Source organism: Vitis riparia, chromosome 13, assembly GCF_004353265.1.
Source record: "Vitis riparia cultivar Riparia Gloire de Montpellier isolate 1030 chromosome 13, EGFV_Vit.rip_1.0, whole genome shotgun sequence".
NCBI classification, from domain to species: Eukaryota; Viridiplantae; Streptophyta; class Magnoliopsida; order Vitales; family Vitaceae; genus Vitis; species Vitis riparia.
The window spans coordinates 29,479,357-29,500,934 of NC_048443.1; the positions used below are offsets into that span (position 1 = coordinate 29,479,357).

At 39.9% G+C, this 21,578-nt stretch overlaps 1 protein-coding gene across 4 annotated transcripts; it reads right to left on the reverse strand.

Moving 5' to 3' along the window:
* Positions 1–875: 875 nt before the first annotated feature.
* On the reverse strand, positions 876–20,641 carry LOC117928783 (N-acylphosphatidylethanolamine synthase). 4 transcript variants are annotated; one of them, XM_034848794.1, is made up of 6 exons: positions 20,515–20,641; positions 20,160–20,388; positions 19,304–19,431; positions 11,301–11,398; positions 3,175–3,312; positions 876–1,646 (listed from the first exon to the last, which is right to left on the reverse strand). In XM_034848794.1, the coding sequence occupies exons 2-6, from the start codon at positions 20,363–20,365 to the stop codon at positions 1,368–1,370; spliced, it is 849 nt and encodes a 282-aa protein (XP_034704685.1). In that variant the 5' UTR covers positions 20,366–20,388; positions 20,515–20,641; the 3' UTR covers positions 876–1,367. The 4 variants fall into 4 exon arrangements, with proteins under 4 accessions (XP_034704685.1, XP_034704684.1, XP_034704686.1 ...); XM_034848793.1 differs by having other exon boundaries at positions 20,160–20,395; XM_034848795.1 differs by having other exon boundaries at positions 11,301–11,386; positions 20,160–20,395; positions 20,515–20,639.
* Between the last annotated feature and the right edge of the window lie 937 nt (positions 20,642–21,578).

The window sequence follows — 21,578 nt, forward strand, 5'->3', positions numbered from 1 at the left end:
TTCTAAACTCAAATATAAAATTTAAAATTTTAATTTATTTTTTGTGAAAATAATGTACATTTGCATATAATATATAAAAAAATTTTATAACATTTTACATATTTTTAATTAATTTTCGAATTATTTTTTAAAAAATACATAAAAAGTACCTAAACTTGTTCTAACCATAACCATCCTCAAAACAAAATTTCAAAAAGTTATTTTTTATAAAAAAATTATCAAACATTTTTTTTAATTGGAAAACTGCTTTTTATTTTTAACAAGATGATATTAATATTTGAAAAAATAATTTTCATGCATTGATATAAGATATAATCCTTTTTTTTGACATTTTTATCCTTACATTTTTTAATTTAAAAATTACTTGATATAATCATATAAGATGAGCGATTAAAAAAATTCATATGATTATCATCCTTAAATTTATGTTTTCAACACATTGTGGGGAGGGACTGTAAGGTAGACAACAGAACAGATGAAATGGAAGACAATCCAGCCTCCGTTTATACGATAGAGGCTGGCTCACAAGGCAAATTTCCTCATACGGTTGGGGAAACAAGAATGCAATTTTCACCTGATGATCAAAGAATGAGAAAATGATTCTCAATTTCATAATATTATAACATTAACAGCCCAAAACATAAGTTTCCCTAAAAGAAACATCCGTGAGAGCCATTAAATCGTATTTCATGTCAAACCGTAATTACTCATCCAAACAATCCTATCTTCTCATATAAGGGTTAATTTTACTTAGCCCTAAGATTTGGCTAAATATATTATTAAATTATTTAAAATATTACAAATACCTCCCTTATTCTGATAAAAATTATAAGAAGAATATTTAATAAAATTTTAAACCAATCAAACTAGATATATATTTAGCTTAATAAAACTAGCCCTTTAATCTGATTGATGGGGATGGCGTTTTATTGCAATTGACCAATAAAAGAAGATATACTAGTTTGCTGTTTACAGCTTGAAAGTTTCTATCGTACTTTTGGGAGTGGGACTTATCCTCACGTTTATTTGCACCTTTGAAGCTAAAATCATGCTGCTTGGTTTTCGCGTTTCCCCATCTCACCCTCCACCATAGAAATGATGCCACATGTTCTTCATTTCTTTTTATCAGCCTAAGAACTTATTCCCAGGAGTCTCAAAATATTTAAGACTAAAAATTTAAAATGGGATGAGAGTGCATGCTCCCTGCTGCCTGCTGCCAGCGATGGAGCCAGTGGTTATCTGTCTCTTCCTCTAAGCCTCAAAAAGCAACCCCAACAGAAAACTACGGTTTTCAAGACAGTCAAAACTGCATTTTCCCTGCGCGCTAACAGGCTTCAAAGAAGATGAGCAACAATTTGAACCTGACTTTAGGAGTGTTTCAATGAATCTCTTAACCTCTCCATAACCGCCCAAATTTGCTCTGAAATGGCAGTGAAGAGACATCTCTGTGCGGCTTCATCTAATCCACAAGGTGAAGTACTAGGCCACCCTACTCGAGGAAATGATAAATTCCTGGATGTGGAGACTGCCTCCTGCCTCAATTTGGGAAGGTCAAATTCTATGGGTTCACCAACAACTATCTTTATCTTCTTATTCCATAAAGGAAAAGGAGGCCTTCTGCCAACAAAAAAATTCTCTGGCATCACCTGGTAATTAGGCAAAGAGTAAAAGACACAAATGAACATAAACAGGTCATAAAGAATAAATCACATTATGCTCACATAACTTAGAACAACATATTCACAGCTGAAGCAGAATTGGCTTTTGAAAAAAGGAACATCCCAAATTCAACAGTGCTTATTTCCAGGATGCAGTGATTTAAACGATAACTGAAAATACGTCAATGATACAACTAGGAACACTCCTTTATGATATGCAACTGCAAGTACCCTAAGGTCATGATTAGCCTAAGCAAAAGTGTCATCAAGTAGCAGACAGCTGAAAACTAATCCAAGAAAATAAAATTATATATATAAATATACGTCTTCTTATAGATTATAAATTTAGACAATTATTACATACTATAGGGAAAGAAAAAAATACAGTAGGGAAAATAAAAAGAACTAATTAAATTTTGAAGGTTGCAGATGATTATAACCTAGGATAGCTAATGGTTGGTGATATGCTTACAGACTAACTATGCAGTGTGCTGGGAATTTTTTGTCAAGCCTGATAGGCAAACTCAGATATTTTCGGAGACCTTTCAGGTTCTTTTGGAAGGTTTAAGCCTTGCCAATCTCCTAGTGGAAGGTGAAGCAACTGCTATCATCTCTTAAGTGTCCAAGAGAAAGTGAGGTCCTTGGAAGCATGACATGTGATGTGATTATGTGAGATCATTGATATTTGGTATAGAGATGCCCCTTCACTTGGATCCATTGTGCAGCTAATCATTTGGCAGATCATCTTAGAGCTTCATGGTCACATAGTTATCTAGAGGAATTTTCATGGACAACTTTGACAAACTGGGAAAGCAGTCTTTGTTTTCCTCTATTCTTGTGTCCATTGCTTATTGTCTTTGCTTCAGGTCTCTCTTTTATTCTTCTCAGATTGTAGTGTTTTGATCTCATCCTCTTTCTACATCCTTTCACATTTTATTAAATGAATTATTTCTTCTGGAAAAAAGAGGTATGGACATCAAGACACTGTTCATTTAGGCCAAAGATTCAATGTTGGCATGGAGCTTCTCTTTTTTAGAATTCATTATGGATGGCCTTCTTACTTCCTGGTATCAGGGTTCTAACTCTTTTCCAGTTTTTTTTGACATATTTTCTATTACATATAAGAATAAATAAAAATTAAAATTAAAATTAAAATAAAAAATTTAAAAAGGATGCACTAAAAGAAGCATGCTATGTTATGAGACAATGCTTAGCGTGTAAGGTAGTTAACAGGAAAATGATGGCTCAAGTATCACTTTCTCCTTAAGAGTGGTGCTTTGAAAATTTTGTAATATGCATCAATAACCTGCCCACCCATCCAGAAAGAACAGTTTGGGCAGAATCTATTTGAATTAAAAGGATTTGAGAGTGTGTATGTAGAAATTTTCAATCAAAATCTTAAAGAAAAGGTAAAACCTATTTGAATTAAAAGGATTTGAGAGTGTGTATGTAGAATTTTTCAATCAAAATCTTAAAGAAAAGGTAAAACTAAAAGAAATAATGTTGGGAAGATTACCTCTTCAAGACCATGATGGACAATTGGCAAAACTATTGGGGTTACAGGGGCACGAACAATGAGACTGGCTGTGCCCCATTTTAATCGTCTAATAGGTGAATCTTCCTGGGACACTTTTCCCTCTGGAAATGTATGCAGCTGCTCATTTGAGACAAGAAAGGACTTCAAAAAGACTATGAATAAGGTTCTTGCATGAATAACCAGAAAATGGAAACCATTTATGACACAAATCAAGAACAATGGCATGCATACATCTATGACAAATACAGACTAAATGGTTTAACCATTCAAACCATCACCATTGAGGTATGTTGAGTGAACAAGGGCACAGCACAACATACAGAGTTAATATGAATAGACAAGCCAAGGGAAAATTTTGAAAATATGGACATGGAAAAAAGCTACAGCAAGGAAGACACAAAAACACACACCAACAGTGATATACATAAATCCATTATATACCTGCATGCACATATACATACAAATCTCTTATCTATCAAAAAAAATATATACATACAAATCTCTTATTTCAGTTTTGCTTATACGCATCTTTTATTTCAGTTTTTCTTAATGGATAAAATTAAAATTAAAATTTACACATCTTTTATTTCAGGTTTTCCGTGGTTGATTTATGATTCTCCAAGTGTGATCATGAAACCTTTGCAGAAGCAGAAAGTTCACATAACTTTGAAGGAACCAGCCAATAACCATTCACCCAAAATAAAACATGGCAGGATGGTCAAACCTTCCAGAGGTATAAGGTCCACACCAGTTTGAACTAACAAGTAGACCCCAAAAATCCGTGTCTCCCCCTCTCCCCCCCAACACACAAAGAAAACAAAAAGAGAGAGAGAGGGAGAGAGAGAGAGAGAGAGAGAGGGAGGGAGAGGAACCAGCCCACATACATACAAACAGACAGCAAGGGAGAGAGTCCAAGTAACTGGAACTGGCTTCCCTGAAGCAGCCATTGTCAGGAAATTAACCCAGAGCCACTGTCAGGAACCATCTGACAATCATTCACACAAAAGAAAATGGAGCAGGATGGCCAAACCTTATATATATGTATGTATGTATGTATCTCTATATATATATATGCACATATTTGATGGGCAAATGAGCATGGCTTAATTTGTATTCTATTTGTGACAACACAAGTGGTTAGCAAATATTCTTACAAAACAAGTGTTTCACTCTCTAGTAAGCAAGCTGGGTATTATGGACATCTTTGAACCTACTTGAGTGAGAGTATGGGAAATCAACCTCCAAATTTTATTTTCTTACCGGATTTACATCCTTGATTCTAGGTTGATTGATTGACTATATTTAGATAGGTTCCTAGTTTACCTTTTTTTTGTTATTCTTTTGTACAAATTTTCTGCTTGATTTCTGATTGTAACTTAGTAATGTCATATCTGTAAATCTTCCTTCTGTAGGTGGTTCTCATTGTATATGTTAAGAGAGAGAGAGAAGAAAACTTTGATTCTCATTCATGTGGTATCTACTTACAATTGAGAAAATATATATATACAAGGCTAGGAGTCTTAACTACCATACATGTGACCTATATTAAAAAAAGGAAAGATTGTACACTATAAATTCATTATATTCAACACTCCCCCTCAAGCTCGAGCATATACGTCATATGCACCAAGCTTGTTACAAATGTATTTAATCTTAGGACCTCTGAGAGATTTAGTGAAGATGTCTACTAGTTGATCATTTGAATTAACAAAACTTGTAGCAACAAATCCTGATGCGATCTTCTTTCTAATGAAGTGACAGTCAACTTCAATATGTTTGGTTCTTTCATGAAAGACTGGATTGGATGTAATATGTAATGCGGCCTGGTTATCACAGATGAGTTTCATTTGTTCATCCTTTCCAAATCTCAACTCTCGAAGAAGATGTCTCAATCATATGAGTTCACATGTTGCCAAAGTCATAGCTCGATACTCAACTTCAGCACTAGATCTAGACACTACATCTTGTTTCTTACTCTTCCAAGATATTAGATTACCTCCAATAAAAACACATTACCCTGAAGTGGAACGTCTATCTGTGGGTGAGCCAGCCCAATCTGCATCTGTGTAACCAACAACCTGAGTATGACCTCTGTTCTCGTACAACACACCTTGGCCTGGTGTACTTGTGATATATCGAAGAATGCGGATTACGGCATCCCAATGGCTATCACATGGTGACTGTAGGAATTGACTAACAACACTCACAGGAAAAGAAATGTCTGGACGAGTAATGGTGAGATAGTTCAATTTACCTACAAGGCGTCGATATCTCCCAGGGTCTTCTAAAGGCTCCCCCTGTCCTGGTACAAGTTTGACATTCGGATCCATAGGTGTGTCTATCGGTTTACAGTCTAACATACCAGTTTCTTCCAAGATGTCTAAAGCATACTTCCTTTGGGAAAGGACCACACCGGAACTGGATTGAGCTATCTCAATTCCCAAGAAATACTTGAGTTTCCCCAAGTCTTTGGTCTGAAAGTGGGTAAAAAGATGTTGCTTTAGTTTCTGAATACCATCCTGATCACTGCCTATAATGAGGATGTCGTCCACATAAACAACCAGATAAATACACTGCCCCAAGGAGTTATGATGATAGAAAACTGAATGGTCTGCTGTACTGCGAAGCATGCCAAACTCTTGAACAACAGAACTAAAACGGCCAAACCATGCTTGAGGAGATTGTTTCAAGCCATATAGAGAATGGCGTAACCTGCACACTAAACCAGACTCCCCCTGAGCAACAAAACCAGGAGGTTGCTCCATATAAACTTCCTCGGCAAGATCACCATGAAGGAAGGCATTTTTAATATCCAACTGATAAAGAGGCCAAGAACACATAGCAGCCATGGAGAGAAGCAAGCGGACAGAAGCAATCTTGGCAACAGGGGAGAATGTGTCACCATAATCAGAACCATAAACCTGAGTATAGCCTTTAGCAACTAAGTGGGCCTTAAGGCGATCAACCTGACCATCAGGACCAACCTTAACTGCATAGACCCAACGACAGCCAACTGTAGATTTACCAGAGGGTAAAACAACAAGATCCCAAGTGTCATTAGAGTGCAGAGCAGCCATTTCATCCACCATTGCCTGTCGCCAGCCTGGATGGGAAAGAGCTTCATGGGTCCTCTTTGGAAAAGAAACAGAGGATATGGCAGAAACAAAAACAGAATAGGGTGAAGATAATCGATGATAACTCAAAAAATTGTAAATAGGATGAGGATTACGAGTAGAGCGAGTACCTTTCCGAATAGCAATGGGTAAATCATCAGGAGAAGGCAGAGCCGGGGTAGGAGAAGCCGAAGGGATGGAAAGTGAGTCAGCAGGTGCCTCAGCAAAAAGGAGAGGAGCAGCGACACGAGGGCGACGATGATAAACCTGAAGTGGTCGAGGAGGCACAACATCAAATGGAGAGACAATGGGAATGGGCAAGACTTCAGAAACAGGAAGAAACTCAGAAGTGGTGGAAAAGAATGGTGAGTCCTCAAAGAAAGTGACATCAGCGGAGATAAAGTATCGATGAGTCTCAAGGGAATAACAACGATAACCCTTCTGAAGTCTGGAATATCCCAAGAAGAGGCACTTCATGGCTTTGGCGGAAAGCTTGTCCTGTCCAGGAGTGAGAATACGAACAAAGCAAGTACAACCAAAGACACGAGGAGGAAGAAAATAAAGTGGTTGGTCAGGGAAGAGAAGGAAATGAGGAATCTGATCATGTAAAACAGAGGAGGGCATACGATTAATCAAATAACAAGCAGTAAGAACAGCGTCCCCCCAAAAACGAAAAGGAACATTACTATGGAGGAGGATAGTATGAGCTGTCTCAACAAGATGTCGACTCTTGCGTTCAGCTACCCCATTTTGTTGAGGAGTATGAGCACAAGAAGACTGATGAAGAATCCCATGATGAGACATAAATGAAGTAAATGGGGCTGAAAAATATTCCCTGGCATTATCACTGCGTAACACACGAATAGAAATATTGAACTGGGTCTGGATTTCAGCATAAAATTTATGAAAAATAGAGAATAACTCAGCTCGATTTTTCATTAAAAATAACCAAGTACATCGAGAATAGTCATCAATGAAAGTGACAAAATACTGAAATCCTAAAGTAGACGCAGTCCGACAAGGACCCCAAACATCAGTGTGGACAAGCTCAAAAGGAGACTTTGCCCGATTATTCAAACGCTTTGGGAACGAGACACGAGTATGTTTCCCAAGCTGACACGACTCACACGGAAGCGACGACAAAGTGGAAAAACGAGAGACCATCTTCTAGAACTTGGAGAGACTAAGGTGGCCCAGACGATTGTGAATGAGGAGAAGAGCATCAGTGGAAATGCAAACTGCAGGAGATGAATCCGAGGTGAGGTGATAGAGGCCTTGAGACTCACGTCCTATGCCAATTGTCTTCCCCGTACTCCGGTCCTGCAAGGTCACAAATTTATCAAAAAAGGTAATAGAGCAATTAAGAGTACGAGTGATTTTGTTGATGGAAATAAGATTAAAAGGACATTCAGAAGTATAAAGGATAGAAGTGAGAGGTAGAGAAGGCAGAGGAAGGGCCAAACCAATACCTTTAGCCACAGTTTGAGAACCATTAGCTAAGGTAACAGTAGGTAAAGCAAAGGTAGTAGTAATAGAGGAGAAAAGATCCTTATTACCAGATAAGTGATCAGAAGCTCCAGAATCTAGAATCCAGGGTCTAAGAAAAGATGTGTGGGTAAGGCAGGCAGAGGCATTACCAGGCTGGGCAACAGAGGCAATAGAAGCCTGAGATGTGGAAGAGCTCGGAGGCTGAGGAAGCGGAGAATAAGAGGACTGGGCCACATGAGTAGTGCGAGGAGGTCGTCCATGTAACTGATAGCAACGATCGCGAGTGTGGCCAAGTTTATTGCAATAGGTGCAATGAGGACGTTGACCTCTACCTCGGGTACCACTGCGGCCTCCTCGAGAGTTAGTTTGAGAAACTAACACAGAAGAATCTGAAGTGCTATCAAATGTCAAAGTCTGAGTGGAGGAGATACGGAGGAGGCGAGCCAACACATCATTCAAGGACGGAACTGATGAACTACCAAGAATCTGATCGCGGACAAGCTCAAGATTCGGACGGAGGCCAATAAGAGTAAGAACCATGAAGAACTTGTCAAGCTATGTTTGTTGAGCCCCAACATCAGGAGTAAGAGGCATCACAGTCAAGAACTCCTCCTTAAGAGAGGCAATCTGGCCAATATAAGTAGATAGATCCAAGTCCTGTTGGCTGATATGGACAATAGCAGAAGCCACCTTATAAAGACGCTGGATATCATTCGTGTATAATCCTTTGGCCTAAGTCCAAAATTTAAAACATGTTTTGTAGGCCCGAAGATGAAGAAGGATCTTGGGATCAACTGATTGCCATAATACACTACATAATTGGGCATCTATCTTTCTCCACTGTACGCGCTCAACCTCAGGGATATCTGCCTCCTATGTAACCAAGTGATCCTCATATCCTTGTCCCATAAACCAAAGTTCAATAGAGGCAGACCAAGAAAGATAATTTTCACTGCCAACCAATTTCTCCGAAGTAATCATAGGAGATCCAGATATGACAGAGGAAAAAATGGAAGTTTTAGTAGCCATATCCACTTATCTGGAGAATGAAGTATATTTGGATCGAAAAGAGCCCTAATACGGCTTCAGATGCGGCTAAAGAAGGAAAAACTGAAGAATCGCCCGTGTGAGAGACCAAATAGAAAAGAAAAAACAATCGTGGCACCACCGAAAAGGTAGAAGAACACTTCCCAAGGCACGTGCAGGGATTGGGGTTGAGAAAAAATAGTCGAAGGACGCCGGAAAAACTGTTCGGAGGGCCGACGGAGGCAAAAGAACCCCAAAAAAGGCACGTGCGGGGCTCGAATGACAGAAACAGGTATGAAGGGTGGCTAGTCGGCGTCAGGCGAGGCTGGAGGAGGAAGCGCGTCGCCGGAAAGTGGCTCACGCGCCGGTGCGTGAGATGCAGTCACCGGCCGGAAAAACGCGCGTAGCCGGCACGTGGGTGGTTTTCTGGCTCCGGTGCTTTGGGAAAAATTGGAGATCTCCTCCAGGCGCTCCTTGCGGTGTCGGAAAAAGATGTCGCCGGAAAAGTCGCCGATGGTGAATGTTTTCTGATGACGATTCGACCGACCGGAAAGCTTTGGGGTCTGGGGAAGGTGACCAGAATGAAACACGGTCACAGCAAGGTTTCCCGGAATTGATGACATGGGGAAACTGGAAAGAATTAGGTTTTCTCCCTTGGCTCTGATACCATGTTAAGATAGAGAGAGAAGAAAACCTTGATTCTCATTCATGTGGTATTTACTTACAATTGAGAAAAAATATATATACAAGGCTAGGAGTCCTAACTACCATACATGTGACCTATATTAAAAAAAGGAAAGATTGTACACTATAAATTCATTATATTCAACAGTATATAAGTGACCTATTATATAATTTTGAAAAGATATAAAATTATTTTGAGAATTTGCGCGCACACACACAATATGTACAAAAGACGGCTAATCTAAGTGGCAGGAGGACAAACAAAAAATGCACCCTCTCCTTTCATGGAGCTCAACCAATATAAAAGATCATAAACATTGCTTGGTCCTCTACGTAGATCCTTACCCAATTCATGCAAGCTTTTATAAAATTAGCTTTGATTGCTCGATCTGAATGCTTGATAACATTAAATGGCCTCTTGTTCCTTTCCCTCCAAAACAAGAACAATGGAGCAGCCCTCAATGTTTTTTTTTTTTTTTTTTTTTTTTTTTTTTTTTTTTTTTTTTTTTTTTCTGGTTCTTTCCCACGAAAGAACCATGCACCCCAAAAGATTCCCTCTCATAGAAGAGTGCATCACTCAAGCCACATAAAAGAGAGAGCATCAATTGCCATGACATTCTAGCTTTGGAACAGTGAAGAAGCAGGTGGTCTAATATTTTTTCCTTCGTTGGGCACAAAAAAATCTATTCATCGAAGTCCATCATCTCCTTTTGAGCTGATTGAGTGTTAGAATTCTGCCCTAAGTCGTTTCCTAGGCAAAGAAGCCTAACTTCGCAAGTGCCCATGAACTACACACTACGCTTGTCAGGAATGAATCTCTAACTCCACTAGTTAAAGAAGCATAGAGAGATCTAATTGGGAAACTGGTGCAGTGGAAGGGTTTGTTTCAAAACGAAACAGAAAAACACTCGAGAACCAACACAAAGATCAAAATAGGATCTGAAAATTAGAGAATAATTCTGAAAAAGTATATTGAACTCCTCTCTAACAATTACAATGAGCCTTTAAATAATGTTTGCAATGCAAAAATAAAGGAAATAAGTGAAATATGAAACTAGAAATAGGAAACCAAGGTAATTGGAAACTAGGAAAACTAGGAAAGAAATAGGAAACTAATGATGAACCTATAATAGAACTAATAACGTAGAAAATAGAAACTAACCTAAAATAGAAACTAATGATGTAGGAAGCTAAAAATAGAAACTAATGATGATTGTGTGCTGCATCAGAAACTGTGAGAGTCATAATAAATGGATTCTTAAAAATAGCTAGAGTCAAGAAATCAAAACTAGAGAAATAGTGAAGAAATGAAACCAAATTTTATGAGGGAAAAATCCATGAAGAAGAAAGTCAAGAAAAAAAACGAAACAAGTAGTAACAATCATATACCCAAATAACCACGACCACCCAATGATTTAATGAGGCTAAACCACCCAACTTACCAGGTTGATCTATGGTTCTGAAGTAATTAGGCTCCAAGTGAAAAAAGAAATGTCATAATTGATTGGCATCACTAACATAGAATCCTTTTGATGATAAGAAATAGGGAATAGCCCATGGAAATCCAAGCATGTACCAATTACAGGTTCAGAACAATTTTTACAACAAAGATCTCCAGATCTAGAAGCATGACATACCTGCACATACCATAATTCATTATTGAACCCTAGTACACAACCGAAACTTTCCAAAACTTAGACCTCATAAAAAAGGAGTTACTCAAATGTATTGGAGTAATGAATGTAGGATAATGAGGAAATACTGAAATGCAAATGTAGGATAATAAGGAAATACCCACGCTCCATCACTTAAGCGCTCAAGAGCTTCGTTCATGTGTTCTTGATAAATTCCAGCACCCCTTGTGATTGGTATGCATTTCCCTGTGTAATTTACTATTTCAGAAACAAAGGCTAATTAAATATATATTTTTTTTTTGATAAGTAAGCACAAAATTCAATAAAAGGAGGCAAAATAGCCACAAAGTATACAAGGCTACTAAGGCCTCACAAGCAAAAAACCAAAAAAACCCACCACCCCTTATCTGGAGGCTAACCACTCCAGAAAGCCTATAAGGGAAGGCGACTCCTCTTCAATATACAATTTAGCCCAACCCCATATATTACGAACAAAAGAATATTTAAGTCTCTGAATTGCTAACACCCCTCCCCCCCTAAAAGCCAGTCTATTTCTCTCATTCCAAACCTTCCAAAAAATAAACAACGAAATGGAATTCCAAAGTTTTTTCCTTTTTTTCCCCACAAAAGATCCCCTCCAACTAAATAAAGCCTCCTTTACAGTTTCTGGAAACACCCACTAAACCCCAAACAATCCCAAAACTAAATCCCACAACATTCTGGCCATTGTACAATGTATGAGAATATGATTTACATTTTCCTCTTCACAACTACACAAAAAACAACGATTGGGAAGCTGCCACCCCCTCTTCTAGAGTCTATTAAGAGTCATAATCTTCCCCCAAGCAGCTTCCCACGCGAAGAACACAATTTTAGTTGGAACTCTCTCCACCCATATGTTATTTTTAGGAAAAACGACCGTCAAAGGGCTTTCCAACAGGCCGTATGCTTTCTTTACTCTAAATTGCCTGTTTCTTCCTTCCTTCAAAAAAACCGAATCTTCCTCCAAAGTTATCCTGTGACCCCTCAAAACATGAAGCAAGTTGCCTACCATATCCAATTTCCAATTGTTAAAATCCCTAATAAACCTCAAATTCCATCCTCCTTTGCCAAAATTCTGGTCCCACATTTCTTCTATTGTCGTATTCCTATGAGCGGCCAAAGTGAAGAGATGCGGGAATCTTTGGGACAACACTGTACCCCCACACCAAAGATCAGTCCAGAACCTGATTTTAGTGCCTTTTCCCACTTTAAATGCCATTTTTTCCCAGCACCATCCAACTTCCTTCAAAATCTCCTTCTAAACCCCCACTCCAAACGCACCAAAAGCCTTTTTTGTCCTCCAACCGAAATCCTCTTGCCCATACTTCGCCATGAGCACTTGCTTCCAAAGATCCTCCTTAGCACAAGCAAATCTCCAAATCCATTTGCCAAGCAAGGCTTTGTTCAAGAGGGTTAGCTTCCTTATGCCAAGCCCCCCTTTCTCTTTATCCACACAAACCGCCTCCTAATTGACAAGGTGAGCTTTCCTTACCAGATTTCCCCCTCCCCACAAAAAATCTTTTTGCAGTTTTTCTAACCTCCTTGCCACAGACTTGGGCATGCGGAAAAGGGACATTTGATATACTGGCATGCTAGCCATCGTGCTCTTAATAAGAGTGATTCTCCCACCTTTTGAAATATATTGGCATTTCCAAAGGGCAAGTCTCCTCCTCACTCTCTCTTCCACCCCATCCCACACGGAAGCGGCCTTATTTGGCGCCCCCAGTGACAGCCCCAAGTAGACTGCAGGCAGCTGCCCCACCCTACACCCTAGCTCCACTGCCATTTCGTCCACCTCTTCCACTTCCCCAATCGGGATGATTTCACTTTTAGCCAAATTAATTCTTAACCCTAAAGCAACTTCAAACCAAAAAAGAATCCAACTCAAATGCGTTAAATGCTCCTTCTTTGCATCACAAAAAACGATTATGTCATCAACAAAGAGCAAGTGTGAATGTAGACAGCCCGCCCTTTACCACGCCGAATGTTACACCCTGAAATAAAATCCCCTTCCACAACCCTTCTGATTAAAACGCTCAACACTTCCATTCCCATGACAAAAAGATTGGGGGAAAGAGGGTCCCCTTGGCGTAGCCTCTTTGAACTTGAGAAGAAACCAGCTGGAACTCCGTTCACCAGGACTGAGAACTTGGCTGTGGAAATGCAACACCGCATCCAACTCAACCACTTTGGACCAAACCCCATTTTTTACATAACCTTCATTAGGAACTGCCAATTTATGCTATCATACGCCTTCTCAATATCCAACTTGCAGATTAGACCTTTCTCACCCCTTTTTTGCAATGCATCAATCACCTCATTTGCAATTAGAGAGGCATCTAAGATCTATCTTCCCATGACAAATGCATTCTGATTGGGGAAAACCACTTTTCTTATCACTTTTTTGAGTCTATTGGCCAGCACCTTAGCCAACAGCTTATACAGCCCCCCCAAAAGGCAGATGGGTCTAAAGTCCCCTAGGTCCTCGGCCCCTTCTCTCTTAGGTAACAGCACCAAAAAAGTATTGTTGAGGCTTTTGAGGAAAGCATTCTGCTCATAGAACTCCTTAAACATATCCAATATCTCCTTCTTCACAAAGTCCCAACAACTTTGCTAGAAAGCCAAGGTGAAACCATCTGGTCTGAGGGCTTTATCCCCGTTCATATCCATCAAAGCAACCTGGACCTCAGCCTTAGAGAAAGGGAGCTCCAGCAGACCCGCTTCTTGAAGGCCGATTTGGTTTAACTGCAACCTTCCAATCCGAGCTTTCTGAGAGCAGCTGTTGATAGGCATTCGCTACCCCTTCCCTCACTTCTTGATCCCATGATAGCCTCACCCCATTTATCTTGATTTTGTCCATGTAGTTGGCTCTTCTATGGGCGGATGCCATACGGTGGAAATAGCCCGCGTTTCTATCCCCTTCTTTTAACCATAACTCCCTTGAAGCCTGTCTCCAATGGGTTTCTTCTAGGTCCACCCACTTAGCATACCCCTCCTTGGCTTCCTTTTTACAAGCTAATTCCTCCTCTGTCAAACTTCTCTCACATTCCATCCGATCCCAATACTCCACTTGTTGGAGAGCTACAACCTTATTGCACTCCAGACTCCCGAACACCTCCCTATTCCAGATTTTTAAGTATTGTTTCAGCTCCTTCAGTTTTGCAGTCAATCTAAAGCTGGCACTGCCTCTAACCACCATCCCCTGCCACCAACTACGAATTAGATCTTTAAACCCCTCAACTTTGAGCCACATATTTTCGAATCTGAAAGGGGTGGGCCCTCTCTTAGGCCACCCCCCTCAAGTAAGACTAGAAAATGATTCGAGGTAGGTCAAGGTAACCTTCTCTAGACTACCCTACTGAACTGGTCAAGCTAGCAGGGAGTCACCAGAAATCTATCTAGCCTGGCCCTTGACTGGTTATTAAGGCCCCAACTCCAGGTGAAAGATCCCCCTTGCAATTGTAAATCCATGAGTCCTAGCTCGTCTACAACCTGAGCAAACCTCCTCATAGCTGAGGTTATTCTCGCTTGTCTACTTCTTTCACTTTGAGAGAGGATGATATTAAAATCACCCCTTAAACACCAAGGTTCTTCCCAAATTCCTCTAATCGCCCCGATTTCATCCCACAAACACTCCCTTTCTTCTCTGGTGAACAGACCATAAACACCCGTGAACACCCAGACAACCCCATTTTCCACATTCCTGAATCTGCAGGATATAGAAAACTGGCCCTCCTCCCATTCCAGAATTTCTAGAGATCTTTTGTCCCAACAAATCAAAATGCCTTCTGTCGATCCAAAAGCATCCAAGGCCTTCCAGTCTAAGAATCTTCCTGACCCTAAACTTTTCACCACCCTATCAGACAAAACTTGAATTTTTGTCTCTTGAATGCAAAGCAGATCCACCTTCTGCTTCCTTACGACAGACTTGATTACTTTCCTTTTAAAGCTGTCGTTCGCTCCCCTCAGATTCCAACTCAACAGTTTGAGGTTTATTGGACAACCACTGGCTGACCCCCTCTGCCCTAAAGAGGGCATTTCTTCTTACCTTCCCCCTCGTAGTTAATTGAACACTCCAACCTCTTTAGCTCCCTTTCAAATTTTGATTTTTCCAAGAGACCTTTACTGTGAATCCTTTCCTGCCTTTTTCTAATTTTGACTAGGAAACTCAAGATTTCCTTTTCCAAACCTTCAGTCGAGAACCCCAAAAAGTGGTTGAACTTCGCTAGGCTACTTCCTTCCCAATTAAGTTCCATTTCCCCCCTTCCTTCTTGGGACTCAGACTGAGCTGAACCCCCCTCCGAAAACCTTGCCATTGAAATAGGACAGTTAAACTCAACCAATTCCCAGCAGCCATTGCCATTCACAATGGGCCCAACTGCGTCTTGGAAACTTAGCAAATTTCCATTCTAGCAAACCTCCCTTATCGCCCCAGAATGGTCGTAAAACTCCCCCTCCGGAGTCCGACCAAAAGAAAAAAAGATAGAAGGAGAAGTAGACCCCAAATCCCTTAAGCCCCCTGAATTTGATAAGGACCCATACCCCGAATCTTCTTCCACTAACACGCGGTCTGTCAATGAGTAGTGGGAGTCCACCTGCTACTTTCTCCCGGCTTCCTTCTCTCGCAGGCTTATAAACTCAAGCTCAAAATTGCTTTCCTTGCAGAATTCAGGTTGAGCAGAGGAGCAAACCTTCACAGAAAGTCCTTTATCAGTAGGCTGAATCTTGGACGGGCCATGGTTGTCCCTTAACAGAACAGAAGGCCCAATAGGCTACACCCCAAAAGCCTTAAGTTGGGTTAGAGACGGGCCAAGTTTGTTCCTTGAAGGAACAGAAGGCCCAAAGGGCGGCCCGTTCTCCACAACTGCGACCTTCTCCTTACCCTTAGAGCCCATCGGCCCAACCACAGGCCCAACCCCTCCATCCCCAGCCCCTTTTAAAATTTCACCCTCTGAAGGGCCTTGCAAAAGAGGCCCCCTAGCCCTCTTCAAGCTCGAAAGATCCTCGGCAAAGACAGTCGAAGATGGCCTAGCTATCGAACGATCCACAGGAACCAGGTCGCCTACCCGAATTAAATCCAGCCCTCAGTCAAGTCACTGCCCGCCCCATCCACCTGCCCTTCAGTCCCATTTGCTGTCCGTGACAGCGCCTTGGGCCTTGCGTTTACCCGCTCTTCCACTCGCGGGCCAGTGCGTGCACCACTGTCACCCCTAACCTCTCCACTGGAACGACCAGTTGAACCACGATAGCCCCCCGAGTTCTGTCTCAACAACGGCAAAACCTCCCACCAAAGGGAAAGGTGATAGGTTGTCTTCTCGACCTTATCTCCAACGAGATTGGTAGATCTTTTTTGTTTGATTTAACTAGGATCCTAGCCCACTAGAGTTCCTCCATTCTTTTCGTCTATGGATCAATAGCTAAAAAACCGCCGCACTCTTCCCCCACTCTTCTCAAAATGGACGGGACCCAAAGCGAGATTGGCAAACCCAGGATCCTCACCCATGCTTCGTTTCTTATTTTCCCTTCTTCCAAGCACCCATACCTTGGATTCCAGAACTCCAAACCTACTTGAATACCTCTCACCGACCTTTTCCCGGAGGTGAGGACTCGTCTAGCTTCTTCCACAAGTTCGAATTCCAAAAGGACTCGTCCCTCTTCTAGCCTTACCAAACCAAGCTTTCCTTTCAAGCCCCAAGAACTCACCATTAACCACCCCAACCTCTCCAGATTCTCTCCTCCTACTACCCTAGGGTTCCAGCTTTCAACTAAGCAATGTTCCAATCTACTCAAATTTCTACTAATTTCCTCCCCTTCCCCATTTCTACTTGCAAATTCCTATTCCTGCTCTCCAGCCTCTTCCCCATTTCTACTTGCAACCTTCTGGAGGTCTTCTCTTCCTTTTTGTTCTCCTTCTTGTAAAAACTAGCGATCAATTTTTGTAAGACCTCTGCCATAGCTAACCATCACCCCTTTCCCCTCTGCCTTTTGGGATACAAATACTATATCTCTTCTCCTCCGAGTCGACAACCCTTAACCGGAGAAAACAGCCGGCTCTATTGGCTTCGCGCACCATAGAGTAACTTCTCCCCTATTCCTTCCAACTCTTCTCCCATTTATCTTTTTTCCCATTCTTTACGCACTGATCCAGACCCTCCAGAAAGAGCCTAACACTTGCCGGCCCTAGTCGAACCCATGATGAAACCCCTCTCTTGCTTTCCACAATGAAAACCAGGGTTTTTCCTCTTCTCTCCTCCACTTCGACTTCAAAAACCTTCGACTCCACCCCAAAGCTACTCCCCTGCCATTTTCTCCGCCTCCCCGATTGACTTTCTCCCTCATCGCCATCGCTCTCGCTCTCTCGCTCCTTCATACTTTGTTTGTTCATAGTTTGACTTTTATAAAGGCTAATTAAAATTATTGATATATGGAATCAACATAAATGTTGAAAAAAGTTAAACACGAACATCTTTCTTATACTGCAATGCTCTAGCCTGTAGTGGGAAATTATAGCTTAGCAGTACAATCAGCATCTTTTGGAGGTTACCATGCTCGTTTGGATAGGTAGGAAGGTAAATTAATTAATATTGTATTTGAGTAATGCAAAAGAAAGTCAATGTAAATGAAGAATCAGTTTGGGGTTACACATTTTCCTCTCATTGAGATGAAGATGGCTAATATGGGCTCGCAACTGTCTCAATTGCATGTTATTTGATTAATGCATAAGTTAAATTCATAATACAAATAATATAGTTAAGAGCCATCTAGACCAATTGGGATAGAGATGGCTACAAAATTGAAATCCTGGCATTAGTTGAAGGCCCTAATGACACATTATCTGCTAGGGTTTGGAACTGGAAGGTGGAAAAGGATTTGACAGTGGGAATTTCATAGGCTAACAAGAGTAGAGGTACCTAGTGATATGGTTAGACGAGTAGCGTCTTTCATATATCTATAGAGGAAAGTTTTTTGCTTGTCACTTTTTAAGTCAACAAAAACGAAGCTAGATACATTGGAAATATGACTAGTTAGATCCCTTGTCACTTTTTTAAGGGACTCTATCACTAACGAACCCTGGGTAGCCTAGGTTTTTCAGTTTTTTCCTTTGTGAAGGATCTCACATCCTTCTTGTAGAAAAATCAAAGAGAACCTATGCAATAATCCTTAAATATCAAAATAAAAACTCCCAAAATTCCATTAATAAAAACTCTAATTTGCTTTGCTCCTTTTGGTACAATGAACCTTATACCCCATAGGACTCATTTGCAAAATAGAAGGTTCTATAAACACTTAATTGCTTGCTTTGAACTTTCATTGTTTGGGGTATCTGGCGGTTCTCCTTTCTTCAGTTAAAGACACGTTAAATGGTTGGCATGGAAGACTTGTGGGTGAGGGTCCAAAGGTGGTGTCTAGGATTGCACTTTTTTTGTTTGTTTTGATGCATTTTAGAGAGTAGAACCAGGGGACTTTTGAAGACTTGGAGCTACTTGAATTGGCTTCTAAAAACGTTCTCCTCAATTATATGTTCAAACTGGACCTGGAGACCTTTTGGTTGATAGTAACACTTTAATTGGAGATTGTTTGATATTCCATTAGGGGTTAGGCAATTTTGGTACCTTTCTTACTGGCTTTGCATTTTTGGGTTTTGACATGTCTAGCATAATTCCAGTGAAATCTTTTATCGATTTTTTTAGAACATGAAATTGAACCTAGACCTACGTGACAAAGTTCAAATGAAATAGACATGCTTTTAAAACAGAGGACCCTTTCTTTGAAATTAAAAAAACGCACATGGAATCACAATAATTCCAATCCAATGAAAAATCCCAAATAGACCTACACATTCCCTTTCTGGTAAATATGACAGCTGCTCCAAAACTAGCCTCAAACAAGATGTACTTCCATGTGAACCAAAACCCCTTTTACATGTCATAGTCTCCAATATCAACTGGACTTAGAAAATTTTCAGGATTGTTTCAAAATGTAACAAAGTGATATTGACACTAATTTGGAGAAAAATTTGAAGTCAGACCATACTTCCACCAACAGCTTGATAATTCCAACAATAACACCATGAGAATATAAAGACTAAAAGTATCCCCTAATCAGCATCAGATTCCATACCGAGCCGGAAAAAATATGACAGCAATGCATTTTTAAAGCATATATCTTCAGCTGCTAGTACCCACCGTGCCAACTTTGCATCCATTGAGGGAAAACCCTTGAATCCCCACATGACTGGGTCGTCCAACCTGTTATAGCAGAAATTATATGTGAGGACCTAGTAAAGAATTATCCAAACCATTGAATGAGAAACAGTTATTGGTATCTTCTTCAGTACTAGAAATTAACATGAGATGAAATGCGTTCATTGTTTTAAAATATAAAAATGTAATAAACTAACCCAATTTCCAGAAAATTTTCCAATCTTACTTGCAGGCCTGGGCACACCCTATTACTCTATCTTCCAAGGGAGCATTTGGAAAGCATGTCGAATGAAATCATTCCAACTTAAATCATTCTTCCTTTACAAGCACAGCAAGTGAATTTGCATATCCAAACAAGACCAAAACAGAGTCCTAGTAAATGGGGAGCATGAAAGGAACACCTAAAGCAAAGGAAAGGAATAGGCAAAAAAACCAGCTTCGGCCAAACCAGAGCACTTGGGCTAATCCTAACCTATCAATGACCGAACTTCTTGCTGGGTCTATAAGTAATGTGGTTTGAGGTCCACATTAAGGATCTTCCTTTCATTACCATTTGATGATTTTTGGGGTCAAATCCATTTTACTATTTACATGACAGATTAACATTCAAATGGAATAGAAATGAAAGCGTAGCAGTTGATCTTGAAATAAAAATGTTGTTGAACTTCATGCATTACAGATAAGATCTCGATTAAACAGCGAACAAGAAAAAAAAAATCATAAAAATAAACATGGAAAGGAAAAAAGAAATGGAGTTTAGGAGAGTGACTGACGTCGACATGTGATTGCTAACAGTGATGAGAGGAATGCCAGGAGGTCGCGATCGGACGAGACGAATTAGGGTATCGGCGTTTTGAACGGAGGTAGAGTTGAAAAGAGAGGCCACCGCTTTGGCAAATGCCCCTACCGCCATGAACACTATCCGTCGAGGAATTCCTCCGATATGGTTTGGCCGTCCCGCCCATTCCATCTTTCTCATGCCGCTTCCCCTCCGCCTTGAAACTGCAAGCTAAAACACCGTGAGGGTTAAAAGTTAAAATCACTATGCCATACATAAATTTGAGAATAGATTTATAGGGTTCCAATAGACCAAAAAAAAAAAAAAGGGTAACAGCAACTAGGATTTACAGTTCTTAGGCGGAAGAGGTTTTAGTTGCTTCCGACCGTGGCGGCCCCTCGCAGTCCTACTTTGGCTGTCTTTCGACTCTTTCTAGCCAGTCCTTTCCCCAGCGTCTCTTGGTTTTCGGACTTTCGAAATTCATCATACTTGAGTATTTGCACCAAAACTGAATAGGGTTATTTGAATAGGGAAAATTAGAATAAAATTTAATAAAGTTTCTAGGTTTTTAAAAATATATAAAGAATAAAAAATATTACATTTTATACAAGGAGATTGTTGAGATAAGTTTTAATCAGGGATCATTTACAAATTAAAAAGCAAAAATTCCACATAACCAAAAAGTCTAATTTTATGGTTTGTGTTTAGAGTTTAGTGTTCCAAGTTTAAAAATTACTAAATTAGATTTCTTGTTCTATGATATGGGGTTTAGGGTTTATAGTTTAGATTTGAGATATCATAGTTTTGAATAAATTTTATTCTTTAAGAATTTCTAAAAACATTTATTTCTTAATTAGAAATCTATTAAGATGGTCAAATCACTCAACATTAAAACCCTTGTCCTTCTTCAAAGTGAGATGCTTTATCAATAACAACTTAAGCACGAGGGTTTTCGAACTTAAAGTTTAGAGTTTAGGGTTTTAGGGTTAAGGTTTGAGGGTCTATAATTTTGAATAATGTAATTGTTACCTCAAGGATTCTCCTAATCATGTGTTTGATGATAACAAATCATGGTTAAGTTACTAATTAATTTGAATTATAAATAATTTCAAGTGTTAGTTTGGAAATTCATCAAAGGAATTAATGAATGTAAGATCAAGACTTTTGAAAGATTTTTAATCATAGGAAACATATGTATGATGAATGCATGGGTGCACTTATGATTTACATATAATTTCATGCATCTTTGAAAAACTCGGTTTATACTTTGAAGTTACATTTCAATCAAAATTCAAGATCTATCAAATGAACCTTAGGCAAAACGTTTCAAAATTGACATAATTTTTACCTAAACACCTTGCCTAAGTGCTATAAGTAAAAGACCAAAAAAGATAGGTTTTTAGGCCAAAAATGG